The sequence below is a fragment of the Rattus rattus genome, chromosome 2, assembly GCF_011064425.1.
Source record: "Rattus rattus isolate New Zealand chromosome 2, Rrattus_CSIRO_v1, whole genome shotgun sequence".
Classification (NCBI taxonomy): Eukaryota; Metazoa; Chordata; class Mammalia; order Rodentia; family Muridae; genus Rattus; species Rattus rattus.
In genome coordinates this window covers 165457138-165483678 of record NC_046155.1, presented here as the reverse complement: position 1 = coordinate 165483678, position 26541 = coordinate 165457138, and the positions used below count along the sequence as shown (strand labels likewise).

The window sequence follows — 26541 nt, the reverse complement described above, 5'->3', positions numbered from 1 at the left end:
CAGCCAGAGCAACATTAGCAAGACCTAATCTCAAAGCAAGAACAAAACCAAAACAACAAAAAACCCAAGGCCCCCTCCACCAATCTGAAGTACAACATTTAAAGATGAGGCCAGGGCCTCAGCTCCTCCCAGCTCAGTGTAGGTCCATGTGGGCTCCACTGTGTGCTCACCAGCCCCGCTGGCCTGGGATGACAGAGACTCCTCACTTTTGGCAGATCTCAGAGTGACAGTGTCGGGTCTGCTGCCTGTGGGGAGGAGTAAGAGAAGTCACACACCTCTCCAACACTACAGCTACTCCCGCCACCCCACAGCTACATCTCTGTCTCTGACCTGAAGGCTGTGGTGGGGCTCGGCTGCCACCCAGCCAGGGCAGCGGCTTCTTCCGGGGTATGCTGGGGCCCCGCCCCAGAGCGAAGAATGTCTTCCAGCTGCTACCCCCAGGCTTCCTTTGTTTCTCCACTCTCTCTCTCTTCCTTCTGGAGTTGGGGTGAGAGAGTAGAGTGGGTAGTCTGAGGAACCAGGGCCTCCAGGTTAATCCCCCTCACAGCATCCCATGCATACCTTTCCACGGGTGAGGCTGGAGTCTTAGGAGTCGTGGGCTCCGTCGGTGTTCCAAGACGGCCCTGAGTTCGTGCCTGGGCTTCTTCCAGTGTCAGCAGGCGAGTGGAGGGACTGCTCCCAGCAAGGGACTTGGGTCTGGGAAGGAGGCAGCGACCTGGAGAGGTCGAAAAGGGGACAGCTATAAGCTTTGGGCCATTTGAGACTACAGGCAAAGCCAAGCGCCACAGCCCAAGCCCCGGCCCCGCAGCGTGCCCACCCGGGCTGGCAAGGCAGGGGGCCGGTGTAGATCAGGCGGGAATTGGGGGGAGGGGCAGCAGGCAGGTAAGGAAGAGGGGTGAGGCAGAACGAGCTGATGAGAAGGCAGCTCCCAGCAGCCAGCAAGGGCAGTGGCTCTGGTCAGTTACCTCGGGCCAGAGGGCCCTCCGACGAGCAGAATCCTGACTGGGCTGGGGTCCGGGGCAGGGCAGGGAGTCTGGGCAGGGCCAGGGTGGGGTCAAGTCTGGGGACCTCCCACCTCCTCCCAGGTGGACCCAAGGCCCCACGCGCCCCCAGGAGCTATAAGGGGTGAAGGAAGAACAAGAACGGTGTCCTGGCCAAGAAGTGGGGATCCTGGGCGTAGGAGCTGAAATGAGAAGGAGGGGGGCGCGGGGAGGGATGGGCCAGGGTGGGGTCCTCAAGGAGCTGCGGGGGAGGTCTAGTCAGTGGAGTAGGGATAGGGCCAGGAGCCCACCTGCCCTCCCACTGCAGCCCTGATACTGAGGGGCAGTAGCCATGACGTCAGGGGATGAGCTGGACATACCTGCAGGGTCCAGGCCAGCAGAGGTGAAGGTATCGCTGAACAGGACCTCCACGTGGGTGAGCAGGAACTCCACCACCACGGACTGCACCCGGACCTCACGGAAGGCAGCTGCCCCACCCAGCCCCACTGACTCCAGCTCCATAGACCTGGAGTTGGGGAAAGTAAGACCATACATGTACTCTGGGCCTGGTTGGCAGTATAGGGTGCTAATGGAAAAGATCCCTAGAGATAGCAAACCTGTTCAAGTGGCTCTGGCTGTACTTGAACGCTCTTTCCTTCAAAACCACATCCAATCTGTCAGCAACACTGAGTGCACTTGAACCTCCGAAAACCCACCCAGATTCTAACAACACCATCTCCTCCCCCAATGCTACTTGGTATAGTTTGGGAAAGGATCCCCACAAATACCCATATAATAAAACTTGGTTCCCAAGATGGGGATTTAGGAGATGGGAACTGGTGGGAGAGATCTTTAAGTCACTGGAGGCATGCTCTCAGACAGTCATGGGGTCCTGGCTCCCCCTAACTCTTCCCGTGTCTTGGCCATGAGCTGTGCATTAATTCTACCACATACTTCCACTGTGTTACCTTGTCACAAGGACAAAGCAATGGAGTCAGCCGATTGTGGACCGAAATCTGCAAAACTGTTCTAAACAAATCCTTCCTCTTCATAAGCTAACCACCATTGGTATCTTATAGTTACAGAAAGCTGACTGGCAGTCTAGCCCAGTCTCCAATCATTCCATGTGAAAGTCATAGTACCCCTTTCCTGCCCCCAGCAGTCTGTCCCTCAGAGAACTTGTGCAGCCCTGAGTCAGTGAGGCTTCCCAGTTTAGAGAACCACAGTGAAGCCCTTGCTGACTTCTATCTGTCTACAATCTGTGACTTTGTCTCTGCTCCCCACCCTTGCTCACTCATGACTAGAGCCAACAGATCTCTGCGGGGCCCCTCCAGTCACCAGGCCCGTCTGCCACAGGTTTGTCCTCTGCTCTTTCTGTCTGCTCTGATTCTCCCCAGATGCTCACATGGGCCCCCGTAGGTCTTTCCTCATGCTCTTTTCTGAATGGAGTCTACCCATGGAGGGAAGCTTACCGTAGCAGGTTGGGTGCCCAGACAATGGCCAGATTGCGGGCGTGCATGCTGGTGTTAGCACTGTGTCTTGCCATGCGGGCCAGGTGCCTCAGCAGGTACTCCAGGGTCCTGGGGACAGAAGCAGTGGCAGATAACTACTAACTTCCGTCCTCTGCATCCCGATATGCCCTTCTGACCCTGCCCATTTACCTGTAGTGTGGTGGAGGCAGCTGCTGGATGACGTCATGTACTCGCACCAGGCGTTCTTCCTCCCCAGGCACTGACATAGCCTCCTGAGATGATGGACAGGCATGATGGTGCTGGGCCACATGCGGCTCCCTACCCCCACACCCCAACCCCCTCGCCACCCCCCCTGCCCTAGCCAGTTCCCTTACTCACACTGAACTTCCCATAGAGCTGGTAGGTGAGCAAGGGGTTGGGCAGTTCCCGGAAGTAGAGCTTGCAGAGGGAGGACACACTGTGGATGTCTTGTAGGAAGGCGGGGCCAGACAGCTCAGGGATCCTCTCGCTATCAAACTCATGCCTGAGAATCGCCACGCCAAGAAGTTAATCTGGCTCATCAGGCCGTGTCCCCTACCCCTACCCACAAGTACCAAAGACAACAATCTTCCCTAGGCCCTGTGCAGGGATCCCGAGGGGAACCTTATTGCATCTCCAATGACCGTGCATGGCAAAGACCAGGGAGCCACTAGGGAAGGGGTATTGAGGCTCAGATGTAAGATGCCTCTGTCTGTAGCTACCCAAGGGGACTCCAAAGTCTAACTATGGCCCCACCATAAGCCCCATGCTGTGCCATTCTCTGGACTCTAAGGAACTACTGAGAAATGAAGCACTCACTACTCTGTTGGGTATCTGTTGCTCACACACAGAGCTTTTTCCCTCTGTGATTCCACTCAACTCACTGCCCCCTCCACTTTCCTGCTCTCACCTTGTAGTCTCTGTTGGGATCTTGCCCCCAATTCCTTCCCACTTTTTATGTTCAGAACCCTCTGGTGAGTCCCTTAAATAAAGTCCAAATCCTAGGGCATCAAAGTGGCCCTGTACAAGGAGCTCACTGACAGAGCAGCTGCCCAGAAACTCCAGTGAAGAGCTGGGTGCGTGCAGCCGCAGTGCTTTCTTACCATGCACATAGCCACCCTCAGCACTGAGGTGCAGGAAGCCCTGCCTGTGCTGCCTGTGTGAGTCTCAGTACTGCTTCATGTGCTCCCCTTGTGCGGTTACTACCTCCACCATGGATGCCTTCCGTACATAGTCCCTGCTCTCTCACCTCTTTCCCACGAGGTCTCCTCCCTCCCTCACTACTCAAGAATATAAATTCCCAGCTGGGCACCGTGGCGCACGCCTTTAATCCCAGCGCTTGGGAGACACCAGCAGGTGGATCTTTGAGTTTGAGGCCAGCCTTGTCTACAGAGGAAGTTCCAGGACAGCCAGGGCCACACAGAGAAACCCATCTCAAACAAAGCAAAGCAAAGCAAAGAAGGAAGGAAGTGGGGAGGGATGGAGAGAGAGAGAGAGAGAGAGAGAGAGAGAGAGAGAGAGAGAGAGAGAGAGAGAACAACAGGAGGTGTGGTGGCACACGCTCAGGAGGCCCAGGGAAGTGGGATCACTGTGAGTTTGAGGCCAGCCTGATCTACAAAGAGAGTCCAGGACAGCTAGAGCTATTACACATAAAAAATAAATAAATAAATAAATAAATAAATAAATAAATAAATAACCCAAATACTCCATCCTGGTTTTCTTTCTCAGTGTTGGTGGATTATTTTTGGTTTTGTGAGAAAGTCTCATGCATAGCTTAGTCTGGCCTTGAACTCCCTATGGTCGACCCTGAATCCCTCATCTCCAACGTGCTAGAGTTACTAGTATGGCATCTACTCCTTGCTCTCTCTTAGTTTATATCATCCTTATTAGCACAAACCCATTGCACCTGTGGTGGCTTCAGCCATCTTGTTTGTCCCTCAGGTCCTACAAAACAATACGTATGTCATTCACTGTGGTGCCCCGAGTTCTAGAGTTAGTCCTGGCATGTGGTGGGCTCCATCACGCTGACTCTCTGGGGATGCTACTCCTACTCTCGCCGCCCTCCAGCCTTAGCCTGGCTGTTACTTCCTCAAGGAAGAAGCCTCAGGTCACCAATGCCTCCCTAACTCCCAACAAATGTGACCCTGGCATGTAGCATAGGGCTGGGACAGAAGCTACTAATAAATGCAGACTGTGGGTGCTCACCGAAGCCTCTGAATGTTGGAGGACACCCCTGAGAGTCGGTAGATTCCATCCACCACACCATGGGCCTCAATAAACTCAGAGCAGCAGCGCAGCACTTGGGGCACTGGGAGAGAGAGGTAGGGTCAGGGCCAGAGCTGCATCTGAGGCAGGAAGATGGGTGAGAGATCCCAGGCCTCACCATCTTGGCCTGAGTTGCTGAGGTGCTCTCCAAGATCACAACCAAATACCCTCTGGCGCAGGATTCCCCGTTGGCGCAGCCGCTGGCGAGAGGGACGAGAGCGCATGAAGGTACGGAGGAGTCCTGCCAGCTTCCCACGTGGCCGGGGCACAGCTGTGAGGACAAGAGCAGACCATTCCCAGTCAGGAGCGCCATTGGCTTGCTGGGGCCAGAGGTAGAGCTCTGATCTCTCATTTCTATTACCTGAGGTCAGAGAAGAAATCCCCTGGGGAGCTGGGATGCCACACAGGGGACCCTCAGCATCTGTGGGTGAACAATGGGAGAAAGGACAAGTGGTAGGCCAAGGGTGAGGGGCCTGCCCACTCTCCATGGTACTTACCTGCCTTTAGGCCAGGCCCTGGCCTCTCTGTGAAGAGTTCCACACACTCACTGGGGAAGAACCCAACCTGAAGAAGAACCAAAGTGAGTAGCTGGGTCCCCTCGTGGGCAGAGAGCCCTAGTGCACGTGTCCACCTCAGTCCCAGCTCACCTGGAAGCCCCGTTTGCCCCGCCACCAACTCCGATCCTCCGTAGGTGGCATGTCGATCACTGAGACGATGTCTCCCACCTGGGAATGGGTGGGAGCAGAAAGGTTCAGAAGAAGCAGGAGAAGCAGGGAACACAGGTAGAGTTCATTCTGGCTGAGGCTCACCTCAAAGGACAGCTCATCTGGCGCCTGGGCAGTGTACCGCTTGACCACGTGGGCAGCAGCCACGGCAGGGATATTGAGGGAGGCTTCTTCACTGAGGAGCAGGCGCCGGCCGTGGTTGTCCAGCTGAGGTGGAGGGAAAATGTGGCAAGTAGAAGTCAAAAGGGGTTAGTAAATTCAGACCAGTTTCCTCCATGTCTGCTAAGGCCACCATCTGTCCCTAAGAGCGTCTGTCACTCAGAGCTATTGTCCAAAGCTGGAAAGGTGACTCAGTAGTTAAGAGCGCTTGCCAGAAGACCCAAGTTCAGGTTTCAACATCTCCATGGCAGCTCACAACTATCTGAAACTGTAGTTCCCGGGGATCTGGGGCTTTTCTCCCAACCTCTGCAGGCATGCATGTGGTGAACACACAAACAGGCAAAACACTCGTACACATGAAATAAGAAACTTTAAAGCCAACAAAATAACAGCCAGAGGAAAGAAGTTGCCTGTCCTTCCCTACCCCTGACTTGTCCCAAGATTCTCCTGTCCCCCAAACCCCCAAAGACTGTCATCCTTCATAGCAGACATTACACATTTTATCTAAAATTCATGTAGTTTAAGCCACTGTCAGCCAGGTGTACTATGAATTACAAGCAACACACTTCTAACTGGTATACCTTTAAATCTCTACAGTCACACAGCTACACACACACACACACACACACACACACACACACACACACACACACACACCGCTTGCAGGCATGCACCCACACAGACACTAAAATACCAATGCCTCCCCACTTCCCTGGCTTCCTACGTCTCTGTGCCCACACACTCCTAGGCTGCTTCTTGTGCCTCAGACACCTCTCACTGGATCCTAGCACCAGGTTCCCCATATCAGACCCACCTCCATCCAAGTGAGTACAGGCCCGCAGTTGAGGTTGCTGTCCACCAGCCCTGACAGGGTCTCCAGGTACTGCAGCAGCAGTGGTACCAGCATCTGGGAACAAATTGCCAAGAAAGGCTCTTGGGAATTGATGACGGCAGAACTCCCTCGCAGCCCCCACACCCTCCCACAAAGCTCAAGCTCATCTCTCAGCGGGGGCTGAGATTCAGCCTGGATACCTGGGCGTGGCTTAGCTCTGAAGCTCTGAAATGTCACATTCTGAGCTGAGCTCTGCAGAGAAACTGATGTAGCTGTGCTGACCTGTGAACCCCCTTGAACCTGCCCATGATCCCCAAACTAAAGGGACTCTCTAACAGCCTGTTACATTTCTACGGCTTCTCCATTCTGATTGGTTGGAACACAGATCATACGACGGCCACCTTCCAAGTGCTGAGATTACTGGCTCACATCAGCATGGCCAACTCAAGAGATCTCTATTATCTAATCCCCTTGCCTTTCTGGCCGTACACATGGCTGATGACATACCCATGATTGCTCAGGAAGGGATGGAGGCAAGTAGGTTACCTGGGCAGCCCTGGCACCCTCTGGAGGTGGAGGGAGCTCTGGGAGGCAAGAAAACCTCCGGTCAAATATGCACCGGTGGAGATGGGCATCCAGAGACCGGAAATCATCATAGCTCCGGAGAACTGGCCAGGAGCGGCCCTGTTGGGGCAGGCAGGACAGAGGGTACAGACTGCATTACACAGAGCTGAAGACTACAGTGGCTAGCTAGTTCTTCAGGCTGGATGAGAGGCAGGGGCAGCCTCACCTGACAGGTCACCTGTACCCCAAAGACCAGCTCATTTTCTCCAGAGAGGCTGGGGCCTTCACGCTCTGGAGACAGTAGGAGCTGCAGAGGGAAACACAAGCAAAATGAGGGCTTTAGTTTTGTTCCAGACCTAACCTTTCTTGGCTGAGACTATCTAGGGGTAAATCCATGTTCCCCTCTTGGATCTCCAAAAGGACAGGGGATGGCAATGTCTCTGTCTGGGTACAGAGTTCTGTCACAAAGCAAAGCCTATCAGAACCCTGGTGTGGAGGAATAAATAGAAAACGAGACAGCATCCTCCCTGTCAACTGGAGCCCCAGCCTTCTGCAAGTGTTGTCTCAAGCATGTAGGTGGCCAGGACTCAGGGATGAGCTTCAGGGCTATAGTGGCTGCTAGCAGTTCACCCCCTGCCTGAGCAGAAGTTCCCATACCTGAATGTGGCCAAAATCAACATTCTCATAGTGGAAATGGGCACAGTCAGCCAGCCGGGGAAAAGGGCCTCGAGGAGCTGAGAGCCTGGAAGACAGGCAAAATACCATCCAGGGCTCTCTCCTGGAGCTTCCCTCCTCCCTCAGCAAACCCTGTGGCATCTTCTCACCTCTTCCCAGGCTTCCCCTTGGTACCTGGCCCCCCAGTAGGGGGTACAGGCTGCACTGAGCTCTCCCCTGGGCCATCCAGGCTGTCAGTGCTGCGGGCCTGTAGAGCAGAGAGAAGAATCAGAGGCACCCTGAGATGGGGGCAGGGACAACAGGAGCATTGTCATGTGCAAGCTTCGGTCTTGAGCCTGGAGGCTCTACACACTGTCCTGCAGCATGGGGTAAGAGGGTAGGTCAAACAGGAGGTGAGTGCTGGGCTGGAGAGCAGCCCACTTCTTCCTGTGTGGTCTGGGATGAAAGCCTGGAGGTTCAGGGACCAAGGGTGAGCAGGCAACAGGAGCGAGAGCGTGCTGGTCCTGTCCTGCCTGTGCGTGTTAAAGACCCTTCTGTAGCCACAGTAGGCAAGCGCACGGTCACTTGCCACTGTCTGGACCTTCCCCGTCCACATCTCAGTCCTCTGTTCCCAATCTTTCCCCTCCTGTCAGGATACTGTTCACAAACTACAAATGTGACTGCTTTTCCTGCTTCAGTGGCTCTCACAAATTCTAGACGAGGTTGGGATCATCAGGTCTGAGAACCAAGCTTCCTTGAGCTGGGTTCCATTTGCCACTCCCTCCGGTCCCATCTCTCCCCTGCTGCTCACCAATTCTCAGAACTCTGAACTTTTTGGAACACAAATGCCACCTTCTCATTTCCCTTCTATGCCTTTGCAAAGGTGATTCCTTGACTTGGAACGTGGTTTCCTTCACTAGGTTCTCTCCTCCTTCTTTCTCATATTGTATTCTTCCAAAAAGCCCTCTCTGTCCATCTAGGCTACAGACATTTGTCTCCATGCTGTGCGTGCGCTTCCTCCATCCCAGACTGCACAACTATACCTGAGCTCATCCACCTTGCTCTGAGATGCTTCGGCAAGGAACTCATCTCTCCCATTGGAAGCAGGGCCCCGGGCTGAGCCCCCCAGCACGCCCAACAGAGATCAGCACAGTTAGTACGACATGTAAGATTCTTCTCTGGGTCCCTGACACACAGTGCCAATCCAGTCCCACAGCATAGACTGGGCAACTCTGATGAATAAAATAACCAGCTGCCAGACGGGGACTCAGGGATTTACTAGACTGGGCTTTCCCCTCCTCCGTGTCCCTGCAACCCCGAGTTCATCCCTGGGTCTCACCCTCAGAGTCTGTCCCCTGCCAGCCCATGAAGCTCCCCAAGGCAGGATGGGATCTGACTGTTTCTGTGCCTGGAGCATGGGGCCTGCACAGAGGAGGTCTCAGTGAATGTCTGTGGAGTGAGGGAATGAATGGATGAATGAGCGGGAGCACTATGGAGGAGGGGAGATGAAGACAAGGAGATGGAGAAGCCCCAAGGCTCAAGTGGAACGGAGGCGGGAGGCGCGATGTAGGTCTCGAGGGTAGAGTAAGGATCGGGAAGCGGCGGGAAAGACTTCGATAAAGGTTCAGATCGATGTCGGTGGGAGGATCGAGAGCGCGTGGCGTGGGGTAAAAATGAAGAAGAAAAGGGTCAGGCAGGGGATGGAGTGAGATGGGGGTGGAGCTCAGTAATGAGAAAGGGGCTGTTGGGAGCAGGAGGTGGTGGTCCGGAGGGTGACTGGGGATGAGGATGCTGAGCAGGGCGCTGGGATGGGGGCTGGTTTCCAGGGAGCCTCGGCAGACGCCTGCAGCGGGGAGGCCCTCATGGGGCGCGGGTCCTTCCCTGAACCAGCCCCCTTTTCTCAAGTCCGGGTCCTCCACCACTGTCACCCCTTTTTCAGGGCCCAGAAGGGGGAGGGGGGAAATTGCGCTGAGGGGGCGGGGTCGAGGCCCAGGCTGCGACCCAGGACCGCACCGAGGTGGAGACCGTAGGGGACCGCGAGGAAGGGTGAGGGGCGGCGCGCAGGCCGCGGGCTCGGGCGGGGCCGGGGGCGGGGCGCGCAGGGCGGGGCCGCGCGGACAGACTGGCACGCGGACAGACAGACTGATGGCCCCGAGGGCCCCTCACCACCATGGTCGCGGTAGCCTCCTCAGACCCCGACGGCTTTCGAGCCCTCCTTCGTAGTCCTCGCTGCCGCCGCCGCCGCCGCCATGGTGACACAAAGGGGAGGGCGTGAGGCGCGCGCGGGCGGCCGCAGGCTCCGCCCCTAACGGCTGCCGGGGGGCTCTGGCGCGCGCCCCACGAAGGGCGGGCCAGTGGGCACGCGGAGGCCCTTCTCATTGGCTCCAATTTTGGCCTGAGCGTTACGCTCCGCCCACAAGGCGGCTGCTTACTGGCTTTGAGTGCTGCTCTACTTCACGCCCCCGTCCCTCAAGTCCCACCCCCCGAAGTTTGACAGCGCCACGCCCATGGTCGCTTGGCATTGGCTGTCAGCGCCCTCCTGAGATACAACCCTGTATTCTTTATGCTCCGCTGCCGCCACTTCTCTCCCTAAGCAGTCTGCCCTTTCCTCACGCGGTCGCTCCTCGGACGTGCTTCACTGGGTTCGCCTACGACCATCCCTCAAGCAGCCTTTTCGAAATGCGGGTCCTCCAGTCTCTACGCTGGCAGTCCTGATCCTGACCCCGCCCACAAGCTTTTTGATCTAACATCCCCCCCCCATCCCCACTTGTGTCCCCACCCTAGGCTCTGTGCGACTTGGCTTCCTCCATCCACTGAACATTTTTCCTTGTTTCTCTATATTCGCTTATTATAGGCTCACCTTTGACCTCTTTTTCTGGGAGTGCTTCCGTATGGAAAGCTATGACATTCGTGCCTCTCAAAAAGCCAGGTACAGTCTTTTTTTTTTTTTTCTTTCTTTCTTTCTTTTTTTAAACGACAGCGAAATGCCTAGAAAGCATTGCAGCCACACCCTTTCCGGAAGGATGCTTTCACCGATCTGGACCTGAACAGGGCAGTCGTTTCGGGAGCACGCTCCTGGTCCAGGCATTTAAAGACTATGATCATTTAATTCGGGGATATACCAATAATCAAAAGAAAAAAAATACAGCCTTACCAATATGGAAGCTCAAAGCTAGTAAGAACTGGGTATGGTGATTTCGGTTTGTAATTTCAGCACTAAGAAGGGTGGGTGCAGGAGAATCATGAATTTGAGGCCAGTTTGAGCTGCATAGGGAAAATCTGTCTCAAACACAACAAATTAGGGGCTGGAGAGATGGCTCAGCAGTTAGAACTGACTGCTCTTCTAGAGTACTCGGATTTCTGCCCGCTATTCCCAGCACCCGCATGACTGTCCCCCAGCTCCAGTTCCGAAACGTCCAGAAGATGCTCTCTGTGGGCACCAGGAACACACTTGGAACTCTGACATATGTGCAGGCAAAAATACCTGTATGCATTAAATAAAAAATGTAAATCCTCCAAATCAAAAGGCTGATGGGAGAAGAAAATGAACAAAATAAATATATCCAGCGTCCCAGAGAAAAGCTATTTGGGATGGTGAAATGTGGAAAGAAAATGCTGGGATGGGGGGTGCACAGGAAATAAATTTACGTTTTTGTTGTCGTTTTGGTTTTTTTTAGTACTGGTGTTTTGCCTGCGTGTATGTCTGTGTGAGAGTGTCAGATCCCCTGGAACTAGAGTCACAATCAGTTGTGAGTTGTCATGTGGATGCTGGGAATTGAACCAGGGTCCTTTGGAAGAGCAGCCAGTGCTCTTAACCACTGAGCCATCTCTCCAGCTCTCAGCTCCTTTTTGTTTTGTTTATTGAGATGGTTTCTCTGTGTAGCCCTAGCTATTCTGGAACTAGCTCTGTACACCAGGGTGACCTCAAACTCAGACATCCTCCTGTCTCTGCCCTCCAAAGGCATGTGCCACCACTGCCCGGCTCAATTACTTACATTCATTTTTCCAGTGCTAGGGCATGGAACCCAGGAGCTCTCACGGGACAAGGCTGTGCTCACCACTGAGCCACCCCACAGCCTGTTACTTGCTTTGACCTACTAAACTTGCTAGCCCCACTATTACAGGGATTCCTCATCCGAGTCCCTCCCTCTGCCTTGTATATTCCCCGTTAGCCCCTGCGGCACATTCTGTGACACTCCACTCAAGCTTGTCTCCTGTCCAAACGTTTGCAGAATTGACAACTACAGCCAACAGGGAGAAATAAAAAGGGCACCATGTGATCTCCAAGGCTGGGGTAGATGGCAGCACAGGCTCCTTCCTGCTCCCTAGAGCTGAGAAGCCTCATCTGGAAAAAAGGGACTCTCCTTAGGCTTCGAAGTCTTTCGAACCACTGGGCTGACAGCATTCACCATAGCATCTGACACTGAGTTCAGTTTTTTGGTTTTCTCAGCGCTGATGCTGGATTGTAAGTGAAGAATTTCCAGAGGATTCTACACAGCTCTCAATCTTAGCATCTTCCCAGCCATCACAGAATAGAGGCAAGCTGTCTCCAGCTATGCTGACTCACAGAATCCACCAAGTGTGATGACTGTTCGATGCTACTAAACTTTGGGGATGGCTTGTTACCCAGCCACAATCATTAAGCTGGCCTCCCATCAAGTAGATAATCGCAGCTTAAGGGTAGCTTCTTTGGGCAGCCTTCTAGCCCTGCCTCTGAACTTGATGAAGATGTCATTAGGGACATCTTTTATTTCCTTGTGTCTAAACAGCTACTTCCTTCCTGATCCGGTCAAATGTGTGGTTTGTTCAAAAGACTGAAAACCCATACTTGTTTCTGACATAGAGAGTTGCCTGTCAGAAATCCATCCCATTTCTCTTCATAAATACATATATCAAAACACTGATCTCAGATAAAAAAAAAATCTGAGAAACGCTGTCTTGAAAAACCAAACCAAAAAAACCTCAACCTAACCTTGATCATAGAGTCGCCATCACTTTCTTTATGAAAAGTTGTAAGATAGGGAAAGTTGACACCCACACACCCATCGGCTAGCTCTTACCATTAAGACATTATTACACTCATTTTATCTCACATCTAGTAATTGCTTTATTCACCCATCCAACTAATCTTTGGGTTTATTCCCAAACCATCTAGGCTGGGTGGGGGTGTGGCGGCCCACACCTGTAATCCCAACACTTGGGGTTGTGAAGACAGGAGACACAGTCCAAAGCCAGGCTCAGGTTATTAGTGAGTTGGAACCTAGACTTTACAAGATCCTGTTTCAAAAGACAAACCATTGCACCCAGACTATCCTGGAATTTCCCTCATTTCCTTTTGTAAAAATCAGTATTTGTACCTAAATATTTCGATATGCATTTTAATTTTGTTTTTCTGAGACTGAGTATCACTATGTATCCTTGGCTGGCCTGGGTTTCTCTATGTAGATCAGGATTTTATTTTTGAACTCACAGAGATCACCTGCCTCTGCTGGGATTAAAGGTGTGTGTGACTATGCCTGGCTAACATGTATTTCCTTAGCTAGAGGGAAACCACTGCAGGGGTTTTGATGAGAATGGCCTCCACAGGCTGGGATGTTTGAATACTTGGGTCTCTGGTTGGCGTAACAGTTACGAATGAGTAGATGTGGCCTTGTTGAAGGTGGTGTGTCACTGGGGTTAGCTCTGAGGTTTCAAAAGACTCGCATTCCCAGTATCTCTGTTTCTGCCTCGTGGTTGAGTCTCAAGATGTGAGCTCTCAGTGCTGCTCCAGGGTCACACCGGCCTGCCTGCTGCCATGTGCCCGGCTCTGATGGACTCTCCCTGAAGCTCTAAAGCCCCAAATAAACACTTTCTTTTTACATTGCTTTGGTCACACTGTCTTATAACAGTAACAAAAAAGGAACTAAAAAAACCACATAGAATGAAATTTACAAATCTCACTGAGCTCGGCAGGTGCAGGCTTGTGTGCACCATCCCCAGCATAATGGCTCTTTTCTTTCTTTTTTAAAGATTTATTTATGTATTATATATAAGTACACTGTAGTTGTCTTCAGACACACCAGAAGAGGGCATCAGATCCCATTACAGATGGTCGTGAGCCACCAGTGGTTGCTGGGAATTGAACTCAGGACCTCTGGAAGAGCAGTCAGTGCTCTAACCACTGAGCCATCTCTCCAGCCTCATGACTCTTTTTTTCAACACAGGGACTCACTATGAGGGTGACCCCAGAGTGAGATCCTCTGGCCTCAGACTCCTGAGATTACAGGTGTGTGCCTCCGTGTCTCCGTGTCCAGCAATCAGGTTTCATAGCAGACTCTGAAAAGCATCTGAGTCACAGAAAGTAAGAAAAAGAACGGGAGGACAGAACCCATGTTTCTGACAGAGGCCTCAGGCTTTCAGGTGCATTTGTTGAAAAACTCAGTTTCAAAGAGAAGAGACAGGCTGTCCCCCTGGGTGGCAAGTGCATCAAAGAGGGAGCAGATGTGTTTATAGTAATGGCGAACCTTCAACTGTACAGGTAGGAGGTAGCCTAGACTGAGGCGAGGGCAGCGGAAAGGAGTTGGATTCTGGAGAACTATAAAGCAAACCGAGTCAGCGCCTGACTATGTGTGGGGAAGGGGAGGAGTCAGGCTAACTGTCAAGGACTTTGGTCCTGAGTAGGGAGAGCACAGTCTTGAAGAATGTGAAGGAGAACGAACTTGGGGAAACATCAGGAATCTGGGCACCTGTGGGAACCGAGGCAGCGTGAGCCCGTGGAGGGAGACGGCCATCAGAGAGGGAGGATGCCAGCTCAGATGAGAGATGTATTGTCCAACACTGATGTTTCTTAGTGCCACATAACAGGGCCTTTGTCTCCATCTGAGATGTCCAACTCCACTTCTGAGTTGCGTGAGTCAGGTGCCCACATTTACCTAGAGCCATGTGCTCCCAGGGAGAGAGAGGGGGAGGGATCAGAGAGAGGGGGTGGGAAGGAGGGCTAGAGAGAAGAAACTTTGTTTCAGTAGTTAGGGAAGAGCTACATTTCCTTATTAGCACAATCAGCCTTTCTACAACAACCCATTTCTTAGAGATTAACAGTAAACTGGAAAAATATTAATTGGGGACAACTTTAGTGTGTGTGCCTGTGTGTGCGCGCCTGTGTTATGTGCACCACACCCCACAGCTCTTGTGTGGAAGTCAGAGAATTTCAGAGATTGGTCTTTGATTTCCACCTTGATTGAGACCCCGTCTCCATGGACCAGCTGGCCTGTGAGTTACCTTTATGTGGGTTCTGGGGATCTAAACTCGGGTCTTCACACTTGCAAGTGCTTTACCCACTGAGCCATCTCCCCAGCCCAGGAAAAACAATGTTTATAATTCAAGGTCGTCTGGCCTCAAGGGAGGCTCCTTCCCTCCTCAACCGCATTCTTGGGGAACTGGAAGGTGACCTGGCTGGAGGAGATGAAAATCCTGGGTCTTCAGTGTGGTCCAAGAGGAGGGATAATTGGGCATCCACATTCCTGGAGAAAAGCCAGAGGTAGAGGTTGAAGCATGTGCCCATGATAAGAACCTGCGACTGTGGGTGGGTCAGAAAAGGGGCTTGGAGGAGGCAGGCACACAATAGGGGTGTCATAGGACTCAGGGGCCCAGTATTGTAGCTGTTGGTGTTGGGAGAGTTGTCACCTTTTCTGCTGCCTTAGTTCTGCCCTCTGAGCCCTTAGCACTCGCAACACAGGATCTTCCGGAAACTCGCTGCCGTCAGAGTCTGGGGAGTAAAAGGCTGAGCTCCAGAAGATGGACACAGGGTTTGAGATCACCATCAAGATACCCGAGGGCCCAGGGATCCCCCTCACCTTCCGCAGCCTGCAGAAGTCTAGCGGCCTGGGATAGCAAGTCCTCGGAAGGGGCGTGGCTTGAGGCAGGCGGGGCCGTAGTCAAGGCGTCACCAGCTCCCTTCTTGGGTGTAGACTTCTTGAATTTAAGTGATTGGACCTCTGACAGTGTGGATGCCTTTGGGGCTGTAGCCGGCTGTGGATCCTCAGCTTCAGCTGAGAGGGTGACTTTACTTTTGCGGGACTCTGTCTTGGACCCACGCCGGGACTCAGGTGGAGGGGGCGGAACTTTGGCTTGAGAGGAGGTGGCCTTGACTTTCCGGGAATCTGCCTCAGATGGAGGCATATCCTCCAGGCTGTCGGAGAACAGCCGAGCTGTCACTACCTGGCTCAGAGCCCCCCTAAGCTGAGAACAGGGACTCTCGAAAGCTGCAGTGTCTGCTCCAGTAGTCTCCTGACGAGACGAAGCGCTCGCACAGCGAGGCTTGGGGCTCAGCTTCTTGGGATGGACAGAGCTACTCAACTCAGGGGTGGTTGGTCCCTGGGGGTTGTCAGGTAGTGGGACGGTGGAAGCTGGGGCAGAAGTGCAGGGAGGTGGAGCAGAGGCTGGGGGCCCTGGGATGGAGACCTGGGGAGCAGAGATGGGGGCTGTGGCAGCTGAAGTGGAGGTAGGTGGTACTGGTAAGGAGGCCAAGGGAGCAAGGGTGGAGGTTAGCAGTGTGGTAGGAACCATCCCAAGAGGTATCCAGGGATTGGCCTGTGGGGCCCAGAGAACCCCGTGTGTGCCGGGGGCCCAGATGTGTGGAGAGGGCCCTGAAAGAGGTGGCCTCTCCACATAGAATGCCTGTGGGGGAGGAGGCTGGGCCACACTGCCCCATGGTGGAGCACAGTTAGGTTGGGTCCCCTTGGAACCAAGATTCACTGCAGAGACAGGAGGAGTCTGCAAGCAGAAAGGAAGAGGTGAATGGTTCTCCTTCATCTTCCAGCGTCCCTTATTACTGTCAGGCTCACTCTTCCAACTCACCTGAGTGGTGAGGGCTGGCGTCCGAGGCAACACCCAGGTTCCATCACCTGCACCTTGTAGAGACTGCTCAAGCTTCCTCCGTTGCCTCCATTGGTATAAAATGTCTTCCTCAGGCTTAAGGGTTGCCTGGGCAGAGGCTGGGCGGGGTGCAGGGATGGCCGGGGATGGCACTGGGGCTGCTGTGGAAGGAGTAGAGAGAAAATGGCTGAGGAGAGAGCACAAGGTGAAGCCTGCAGGCTACCTTTGCTGTGCCATTGTGTTGTGCCGGAGAAAGCCAGGTTGGGCTTCTTGCTCTCTTATAGTTTTAATTTGAGGTCTGGGTTCAAATCAGCAATCCTCCTGACTCAGCCTGGGTTTATAGGCAAGTTCACTACACCCAGTTTGAAGTTCTACTTGTATTTTTTCCTTATTTGTTTTTTCTTCCTCTGTGATTCTTTTGAATTTGGTCACTTGCCTCCCCTCTGCTAGCCCAGCTCAGGTCCAGGTGCTGAGAGCAGCCACAGGACCCTATTAACATTCAGAAAACAATGTACCCTCCATGCTCTGCTCGCAAGTCTCCCCGGCCTCCATGGCCAACCTCTCCCACCTGTACCACACTGCTCTATCTCTGGCTCTTGCCTTGTCTCACTATGTAACCCTGGCTGGCCTCGAACTCGCTGTGTACCCGCTCTCCTCCAACTCACAGATCTGCTGTCTCTGCCTTCCAAATGCTCAGATCAAAGAGGTGTGTTCTCACTTAATCCCAGCAGTTGGCAGGCAGAGGCAGGTGGATCTGAGTTTGAATCCAGCCTGGTCTTCAGAGCAAGTTCCAGGACAACCAGTTCTACGCAGAGAAACCTTGTCTCAATACCACCCCCAACTCTCTGCCAGAAAAGGCATGCTGCCTGAGACCTGCTTCCCTCTGGCTCGGAGATAGTCTCACACAGCCTGCCTGTGCTGGCCTCAAACTCAGGATGTAACTGAGACTGACCCTGAGCTACTGATCCTTCTGCTGGGGCTGCGGCGAGCCCTAGCTTCCTCTCTCAAGCTGTCGGCCCTCAGCAGTTCTCTCACTGTAGCTAAGCTGCATTGATATATGGACTATAGGCGTGTCTATATGGACTATAGGCATGTCTGTATGCACCATAGACATGTCTACATTCACTATAGATGTGTTTATATGTACTACAGGCATGTCTATATGTACTATAGGCGTGTTTGTATGCACTATAGGTGTGTCTATGCACTATAGGCATAGGCATGTCTATATGCACTATAGGCGTGTTTATATGTACTATAGGTGTGTCCATATGCATATAGACATGTTTGTATGCATTATAGATACAGGTTTGGGACAACACACAAGGCTGGAACACATTGAGACTTAGCTAAGTCATATGAAATTGCCAAATACTCAACTATTTGTGACCTATAAAAAAGTTCCATATGCAGGCTGGAGCGATGGCTCACAACCATCTGTAATGGGGTCTGATGCCTTCTTCTGGTGTCTGACGATAGCTACAGTCTACTCACATACATGAAATAAATAAATTATTTTTTTTTTTGAGCTGGGGGCCGAACCCAGGGCCTTGTGCTTGCTAGGCAAGCGCTCTACCACTGAGCTAAATCCCCAACCCCAATAAATTTTTTTTTAAAAAAGTTCCATATGGTTCACTGTGATATAAACAAGGCAACAAACAAAACAAACAAAGCCACTGTGTAGTGATGTGCTCCTGCAATCTCAGAGCTGGGAGGCTGAGGCAGGAGTGCTGAGAAATCCCGGCCAGCGTGAACTACACATGTGTTCCAAGCCAGCTTGGGAAGCACAGCAAGACCCTGCATCAACAAAACACAACTAAAACCATAAAGTATAAATATTTCCGCTAATCTGTACTAAGCCATCTGATTTCAGAACGTATGTGCACAATGGTGGGGGTATGGTCGCGGGGACACCCTGACAGCTTCTGTCGACAGACATGTGCCACACTCACGAGCTCTTTTCATGCTCACAGTACCTGTGTGTGAGGGGTGCAGTTATTATTCCTGGTTCCCAGTCAGAGAAACAAGGCCGGGAGAGGCCAGAGTCACTAGGCCATTAACTACATGAGATGAGATTTGAACCTGGTTACCATCAGTCCTTACCTCCCAGCACGGGTTCTTTGGGACTAGAACTCTTGTTGGAGTCTGGATTGAAGGTCACAGAGCAGGGAGAGAGGCCGTCAGAGCTGATGGGGAAGGAGGAGCTGCTGGCTTCGTTGGGACTGGGGGAGGAGGAGGAGGAGAGGGAGGCCTTGCTGTGGGGAGAAGGCAGCAGTGAGGAGAGCAGCGACCGACCGACCGTTTACAACCGGTAAGGGAGAATGGGGAGGGCATCACCTGCGTTCCAGCAGCTTGGCCGCTCGGCTTTGAAGGCTCAGGGTCTCCAGCTCCAGCATAGCCGAGTTCCAAGAGTTCAGATTCTGCACAGAGGGAGGGGCCAGAAGCTAGTGTCTACATGAAAGGCCGCTGAGAAAGAGGATCCCTGCAGAAGACCTGGGGGCCAACCTCCCACCTGCTGCTTGAAGCTTTCAATCTACTTCTCTACCTCAGGGGAGAGAGGCTCGCTAACCTGCTTTGGCTTCAGGATCTAACTCTGTAACCCAGGCTGGTCTTGAACTCTCTGTCCTACTACTGCAACCACCCCAGTATAGAACCTATGCGGAAGAGGAAGAAGAGAATCAGCTCCTGAAAGTTGACCTCTGACCTATACACACAAAGACAGACAGATGGACGGACAGACATATACACAGACATGCACTACATTTCAAATTTAAAAAGGAAAGATCAAACCTAGCCTCCCTGCCTAATCAAAACAGTCTGTCAAACAGTCCAGAGACTGACTTACGAGATGCGGGGGCTGGAGAGACGGCTCCGCCATTAAGGTAACTGGCTGCTCTCCCAAAGGATCTAGATTCAACTCCCAGCATCCACGTGGAAGCTCACAACTGTCTGTAACCCCAGTTCCAGGAGCGTGACACCCTCCTCTGGTCTCCATGACATTAGGCCCACAAGTGGTACACAGACACAAATGCGGGCAAAACACCCACACACATAAACATTTTAATTAAAAAAGAGGAAAGAGGGGCGACTGGAGGGGAGAAGGAAGGTGGTCAGTCAGTCCTTCCATCCTGCCTTCCACTGTTCTGAGTACCACAGGCATCTCGAGCCCCTGGGGGCCATCTTAGTTACTGTAAGGAGAAAGTCTACAAAGGCTTAGGACAGGAAAGGGATCCAGAACCAAGAGTTGAGTTCCCCCTAACACTGTCCAAGCATATGGATCTGGCTCATGTTTTGAATGCTTGGTCCACAGTTTATGGCACCATTTTGAAGGCTATGGACCCTTTAGGAAGCAGAGCCTGGCAGGCCACGAGGCACAAGCTTTTTTAGGTATACACACACATGGTCCCAACCTGCACTCTACTTCCTGGTCTGCTAAAACATGAACACCCCCACCTTACACTCCTGCACTGACAGCCCCTGAAACTGGGCTTAGAATAAACCTTTTTTTCCCCTTCTTTCTGCCAAGTGTCTTGGTCACAGCAACATGGATGTAATGATGCACATGCGTGTGTGCATCTACTTTTTTTTTTTTAAGAGTTCGAAGGTACGGGGCTGGTAAGATGGCTCAGTGGTTAACACTGGCAGCTCTTCCAGAGGTCCTGAGTTCAATTCCCAGCCCACATGGTGGCTCACAACCATCTGTAATGAAACCCAATGCCCTCTCTGGCACACAGGTGTACATGCAGATAGAGTAGTTATACATTAAATAAGTAAGTCTTTTTAAAAAAAAAGGTTTGGGGTTGGGGATTTAGCTCAGTGGTAGAGCGCTTGCCTAGGAAGTGCAAGGCCCTGGGTTCGGTCCCCAGCTCCGAAAAAAAAAAGAACCAAAAAAAATAAATAAATAAAAATAAAAATAAATAAAAAAAGTTCAAAGTTGTATTTAAACTAGCAAATCCTTTTGTTAAATTTTTATTCTATTATTAATTTTTTTTTTGAAATAGGATATCATACGGCCTGGGGCAGCCTCCAACTCCAGAGACCTTAAACGTCTGTTCCTCCTGTCTTTACCTCCTGGGTGCTGAGGTTACAGCTGGGTGCCACCATGCCTACTTTAGGTGGTACCCAGAGGTTAAATCAGGGCGTTCTACCTGCTAGGCAAGCACCTTCCCAAATGAGCCATATCTCCAGGCCTAAAAACGCTTGTCTGTTTATGATGCTTAAGTTGGCCACTGTCTCTGCTTCCCTCCTAGGCACACGAGAGGGGGAGAAGATAACATTGTCACCTGCTTTACTCTCTGAAGAGGCACAGAAGCCAGAGACGTACTGGACATCCCGGTGGGACATGGACCTGTCACGGCAGATCTTCCTGTAGGTTCACCAGCTCCTGCTGGGAAACGTCTGTTAAATGACTGGGACCAGGACAAGTGGCAGCTGGGCTCTGAGTGGCACACATTTCAGGTATACCTGCTTCAAGGTGACTGCTGAGGTCTGAAGACGAAGGCTGTAGCCACCAAAAGTCAGCTGGGGTTGGGCCCACGGGCTGGCGGTCCTCTCGGCTCGTGGGCTGAGCTTGGCGGAACCGGTTTATGTACCTGTGAGCATCGATGGATGAGACGGCAGAGGGAGTCGGGAGTCACATAGTAATGACAGTAACCATTACAGCAGAAGTGGGCACATGGGCCTCTCTTCTGTTTATCCATACCACGGAAAGTATGCTCAGCGGCCCAGATAAAGTTAACTTCTTTTGCCGGTGGGCAGTCGTGGCACAGCCTTTAATCCCAGCCCCTGTGGGGGACTGGGGTGGGTGGGGTGGGGAGGCAGGCAGATCTCTGGGTAGAAGCCAGCTGGTCTACGGTTAGTTCCAGAACAGCCAGGGGACACAGAGAAACCTATCTGAAAAAACTAAACAAGACAAAAATAAAAATAACTGCTTTCTTCACATATACCAGAAGCAAGCGACTGGCCTTAAAGTCCGCTTCTCTCTTATACAGTGTGTACTTTTAATTTTTATTCTGCATGTGTGTACACACATGCACACACACACACAGGCACAGGTGCACACCTGAGCAGGCACACTACAGCACACACGTGGAGGTGATTCCTCAGGATTGGATCCACCTCAGGTTGTCAGGTTTTGTTACCCCAATTTTAATTTTTGTTTTAGTATTTTAAAATTTGGTGGTGGGGGGGGGTTGCCTCATGTAGCCCAGGCTAACTCCAGCTATGCAGCCAAGGACTGCCCTGAAGTCCTCATCCTCCTACTTCCACTTTCTAAGAGCTATGGTATGCCACCATGCCAGTCTTGTATCTTTCTTATTTGTCATATGACTTGTGAATACATAATTAGATTTCTTTTTTTTTTTTTTTTTTCAGGACAGCTTTCTCTGTGTAGCCCCACCTGTACTGGAACCCACTCTGTAGATCAGGCTGATTTTGAACTCAGAGATCCGCCTGCCTCTTCATGAGCCACCACTGCAGGGCCACAATTAGATTTTTTAAAAATCTATCTATTAGGGTTGTATGTGTGTTTTTGCACACTTGCTGTGTACAGGGCTAGCACACGCATCACAGCGAGTGTGTGCAGACGGAAGGTAACTTCGGAGTCAGTTCTCCTTTTCCATGTTCATGTGGGGGTCTTGGGATCAAAAGGAGGTTGCCAGGCCTTTGTGGCAAATGCTTTGACCCGCGGAGCCATCTTGTTGGACCCTGCTTGCTTGCTTGTTTGTTTGTTTTACACAAGGCATCATTTAGCTTAGACTGGTCTTGGATTCACTATGTAGCTGACAATGCCCTTGAACTTCTGATCCTTCTGCCTCCACCTTCTCAGTGCTGAAACTACAGGCAGGCATCGCTGTGCTGCTCTTCTGTGGCTCTGGGGATCAAGCCAAGGGCATGCCAGACAGACAGACTCTAAGAGCTGAGCTCATTGCCAGCCAGATGATTCTTGACCAACAAAGAATAAGGAAGAATGACTCTGGAAGAGTAGTGCCACTGAGAACCATTTTTGGCCCACGAGGGAAAAGACAGAGAGACAGGGGCTGGAGGGATGGCTCAGTGGTTAAGAGCGCTGACTGCTCTTCCAGAGGTCCTGAGTTCAAATCCCAGCAACCACGTGGTGGCTCACAACCATCTGTAATGGGATCTGATGCCCTCTTCTGGTGTGTCTGAAGACAGCTACAGTGTACTTATATACACTGTAGCTTAATAATAAGTCTTATTATTATAAAGACTTAAATAAATAAGTCTTTTTTAAAAAAAGAGTTAAATTGCTTAAAAAAAAAAAAACCAATAAGAGAGACAGAACCTATGCTCTTAACATTTTACACTAGGGCTGCCATGGCAGCCCTGGCTGCTTCTGTAACAATGAGACAGAAATAAATGTTATTTTGGTTAGGTCATAATTATCTCAGGACCCTTTGTTACAGAAAGTTTCACTCCTCTCTCTTTCAGATCCAAGTATTTACTCTAGGATGAGTGGGTTTTATTTTTGTTTGTTTGTTTGACTGGTTGGTTGGCTTTTCGAGACAGGTTTTCTCTGTGTGGTCCTGGCTGTCTTGGAACTCACTCTGTAAATCAGGCTAGCCTTTAACTCAGACATCCTCCTGCCTCTGCCTCCTAAGTGCTGTGATTAAAGACATGCACTGCCACCACTTGGCAACAGACGCGCTTATAGATCACTGTATGGAGGAACTGAGAATTCAAAATGGCTTGTGTGTGATTAATATTCCCAATTGAAGGAAACTGAGACCAAAGCAATATAGGGAGTAAGTTAATAGGCAGGATTTGAACTCAGGCTCTACGGCCCTCATTAACATACATGAAGTGTCTGGTCCTAAAAAGGTACTACATAAACAGCTTTGTCTCTGATAGTTATTATGGGATGCCTTCTCCCTCTTTTTCTCCCCAGGAACTCTGGTACTCACTTGGCCACCACTGAGTCCTCGTTGTCAATTAAGGTGAGGGGTGGAGAGGTACTCTGTCCCTCAGTGGTACTGGGTGGGGAAGCGGTCCCTGAACTGGATGGCCAGGACTCCTCAGACAGCTCAGAATTGGCTGCTGTGGCCTTGGGAGCTTGTGGCTTTTGAGACCTGGATGGCCCCAGGATTTGAATTGGGAGAAAACACAAGAAGAAAAGATCAGGTCAGAAGGGTGACCCCATGGGGAATGAACACACATAGAGACAGTCAAAAAGAGGAAACATCCCACACTGTTACCATTGAGAGGTCTGGTTAACTACCTAAGTGGGGCTGTGGTTAGGGGTCCAGGTGCTAGAGAGCTGGAAATGGGTAGGCCACCAGCAGTGGGGTAAGAGGTTTCTCTTAATCTCTTACTGCATGCCTTCCTTGCCTCTAGTGGTCACTGACTGCTATTAGTCTGAGGCACAGAATCTAAAAAGTGTCCTTACCTTGTGGCTCCAGTTCTGGCTTCTTGATGGTCTAAAGGGTTGTCCACCTTGGGGAACATTTCCAAAGGGGTTGTCTTGAGAGGTGAAAACTGACTATGAAAGAAGCGGAGGACAGAAGCTGACAATTCCCATGGCATACTGGAAGAAATGGACTACAATCCCCATGAATCATCACAAGTCACATAATTCCCATGAGCTCTAAGTCCCATGATACAGATGTAGAAGAACCTGGTAGTTCTCAACTCTGGATCTAGCCCAGGAGAAGCTTTTATTACTCATTTATTTTTAAGACAGGGTCTCACTCTGTAGTTATGGTTAGCCTTGCACTTGAAGTGATTCTCCTGCCTCAACTTCTTGAGTGCTAGGCCTTTTAAAATTACAGACTCGGGCTGGAGAGATGGCTCAGCGGTTAAGAGCACCCGACTACTCTTCCAGAGGTCCTGATTCTCCTGGTGGCTCACAACCATCTGTAAAGAGATCTTGCCCCTCTTCTGGTGTATCTAGGCCTTTTATAAAATAAATGAATAAATAAAAAAATAAAATAAAATAAAATAAAATTACAGACTCATACCAGACGTGTAATGTTCTCCTGAACCCCAGCACTCAAGAGACTCTGGCAGGAGGACCCAAAGTTCCAAAGCAAAGGCTGGCTCAGGGAGTAAGGTGTGCCTGCTGCACAAACATGGGGCCCTGAGTTCAAATGCACAGAACCCATGGAAAGCCAGATGTGGTAACGCAAGTCTCAAATCTGAGTACTTCTATACTGGGGTGGGAGGTAGATACAGGAGTCCCCTAACACTTTTCAGGTTGGTAAACCTCAGAGGTGAACATCAAAAAGAAGACCCTGCTTCAACAAGGTGAGAGATGAGGACAGACCTGAACCTGTCTGACTTCCACACAGCACACCACATGCACACACAGAAACAAGTGCACTCACACAGAGGCTACATAGAGAGCTCTGAACAACATGTTACCTGCTGCCTGTCTGTGGATCCCGTTTCCTTAACTGGGCTGCTTTGCCTGGCCTCAGTGGGAGAGGACTGGCCTAGTCCTGCAGTGACTTGATGTGCCAGAGTGGGTTGGTATACCCAAGCACACCCGTAGGCTCTTCCCGGTTCCCACTCCAGGCTAACAGAATCAGAATGTCAGGAAACAGACTTCTCCACACTATTGAGTCTTCTTTGCACTATTCAAGCAATTAAAAAAAAATTTACTTATTTTGATTCTGTGTTCATGGGTAGTATTACACCTACGTGTGTCTGTGCACACTGTGTGTGTGTTCAATGCCCACGAAGGCCAGAGAGTCCCCTGGAGTGAATGTGGGTAGCCATGTGATGCTGAGAATCCAACCTGGGGCCTCTGGAAGACCAGCTACTGCCCCAACCACTGACCTCTTCTCCAGCCCTATTCAGGAAAAATATGGTCTGTTGTATTTGTTTTGTATGTTTTTAAACTGACACTAATTATACAAGTTTATGAGGCACAGAATGATATTTCAATGTGTGTATATAATGTGTTGCAATCAAATCACGGTAACTAGTTTCTACCTCTTTAAATAGTTTCCATGAAGCCCATTTCATGAAATTCTAATTAAGACCACGAGGGGAAAAAAAAAACAAAAACAAGTAATTTAGCCAAGAGTGGTGGACGCTTTTAATCCCAGAACTCAGGAGGCAGAGGCAGGAGTTCAAGGCCAGCCTGGTTTACAGAGGGAGTTCCAAGACAGGGCTAAATGCAGGGAGACCCTGACACCCTGTCTCGAAGAATAACAACAAAACAAGTAATTTAAACACGCGCGCGCACACACACACACACACACACACACAAATGAAAAAAGAGTGAAAACAACAAAAGAGAAATGGGCAAAAATAAAACATTAACAAAGAGCCACGACTAAACCGTACACAGTACGTTTCCGGTTAAACCTGTTATAAGGGGAGGGGGAGGTGGTGGCACGACTCCCCTATGAGGAAAGGGGTAGTAGACTACAATCCCCATGATTCACTGGGCTCCTCCTAAGTGAGAAAGTTCAAAGACAACAAAGATGTCTGGGACAATTTGGAAACTAACGAACTCAATTTTCTAATTTCTTTTAGACTCCGTTAGGCCCACCCAGAAAGAACAAAAGACGTCAGACAGTCAGAGATGCCGGAGCGACCAAACTGCTTAGTATCTTGGGAGTTGTAGTTCTCGTAAGGTTGGGCCAGAGACTCCAGGATCTTGTAAACCCGTGTTGCCTTCCCCAAGGCCTCCTGTGGTCACTGAAAGACGCCAACCTCACCTGCAGTCAGTCTGTCGGATTTATTTCAGCCTTAGCGCCAGCTGAGCTACTTCACCGAAGAGCCCCGCGCCTACCCTCCTCGCTTAGCAACGCTGTCAGTCCCGCCCCTTTCTGGGCGTGCAAGCAGAGCAGGAGCGCGGCCTCCAAGGCGACCAATTACCGATGGACTAGAAAATAAAAGTAACTGGAAAGCCGCCGAGGGGCGTTCTCTCTTGACGAACTGGGAGAGCGCGTGTTTGATTGGAGACAGGGAGCGTGCAGCAGTAATTGGCAAGACTTCGAACCAATAGTAAGGATCAAAGGCCGGGCTGACGCTTGGAAGAGAGCTAAGAG

At 51.1% G+C, this 26541-nt stretch overlaps 2 protein-coding genes and 1 long non-coding RNA gene across 3 annotated transcripts in view; 1 reads left to right on the top strand and 2 right to left on the bottom strand.

Moving 5' to 3' along the window:
• The window catches only part of Arhgap33 (Rho GTPase activating protein 33), a 13396-nt gene extending 3446 nt beyond the window's left edge, over positions 1 to 9950 (bottom strand). Inside the window, exons 1-20 of the mRNA XM_032893938.1 lie at positions 9836 to 9950; positions 9009 to 9091; positions 7840 to 7937; positions 7673 to 7757; positions 7242 to 7322; positions 6998 to 7135; positions 6434 to 6526; positions 5545 to 5667; positions 5383 to 5460; positions 5233 to 5299; positions 5097 to 5156; positions 4854 to 5006; positions 4676 to 4778; positions 2831 to 2975; positions 2642 to 2724; positions 2453 to 2560; positions 1361 to 1506; positions 562 to 715; positions 331 to 476; positions 171 to 245 (exon numbers count right to left, since the gene is read on the bottom strand). Coding sequence (XP_032749829.1) covers positions 171 to 245; positions 331 to 476; positions 562 to 715; positions 1361 to 1506; positions 2453 to 2560; positions 2642 to 2724; positions 2831 to 2975; positions 4676 to 4778; positions 4854 to 5006; positions 5097 to 5156; positions 5233 to 5299; positions 5383 to 5460; positions 5545 to 5667; positions 6434 to 6526; positions 6998 to 7135; positions 7242 to 7322; positions 7673 to 7757; positions 7840 to 7937; positions 9009 to 9086 — 2014 coding nt within the window. The 5' untranslated portion in view covers positions 9087 to 9091; positions 9836 to 9950. The remainder of the gene's footprint in view (positions 1 to 170; positions 246 to 330; positions 477 to 561; positions 716 to 1360; positions 1507 to 2452; positions 2561 to 2641; positions 2725 to 2830; positions 2976 to 4675; positions 4779 to 4853; positions 5007 to 5096; positions 5157 to 5232; positions 5300 to 5382; positions 5461 to 5544; positions 5668 to 6433; positions 6527 to 6997; positions 7136 to 7241; positions 7323 to 7672; positions 7758 to 7839; positions 7938 to 9008; positions 9092 to 9835) is intronic.
• On the top strand, positions 9171 to 21009 carry LOC116892316. Its single transcript, XR_004386941.1, has 3 exons — positions 9171 to 9253; positions 10524 to 10598; positions 20773 to 21009. It is a non-coding gene; the product is annotated as an uncharacterized LOC116892316 (long non-coding RNA).
• On the bottom strand, positions 14119 to 26467 carry Proser3 (proline and serine rich 3). Its single transcript, XM_032893939.1, has 10 exons — positions 26209 to 26467; positions 23928 to 24020; positions 23446 to 23610; positions 20987 to 21114; positions 20806 to 20909; positions 18860 to 18942; positions 18626 to 18777; positions 15502 to 16683; positions 15332 to 15413; positions 14119 to 15168 (listed from the first exon to the last, which is right to left on the bottom strand). The coding sequence occupies exons 2-10, from the start codon at positions 23984 to 23986 to the stop codon at positions 15027 to 15029; spliced, it is 2097 nt and encodes a 698-aa protein (XP_032749830.1). The 5' UTR covers positions 23987 to 24020; positions 26209 to 26467; the 3' UTR covers positions 14119 to 15026.
• Positions 26468 to 26541: the final 74 nt, after the last annotated feature.

Excerpts from the sequence above, each read along its gene's own strand:
- Proser3 (XM_032893939.1), bottom strand. The coding sequence starts at position 23,986 with ATGTTCCCCAAGGTGGACAACCCTTTAGACCATCAAGAAGCCAGAACT. Across the intron at positions 18,778-18,859 it reads GCCAAGCTGCTGGAACGCAG|CAAGGCCTCCCTCTCCTCCT; the intron begins GTGATGCCCTCC and ends TTCTCCCCACAG. Across the intron at positions 15,414-15,501 it reads ACTTCTGCAGGCTGCGGAAG|ACTCTGACGGCAGCGAGTTT; the intron begins GTGAGGGGGATC and ends TTTACTCCCCAG.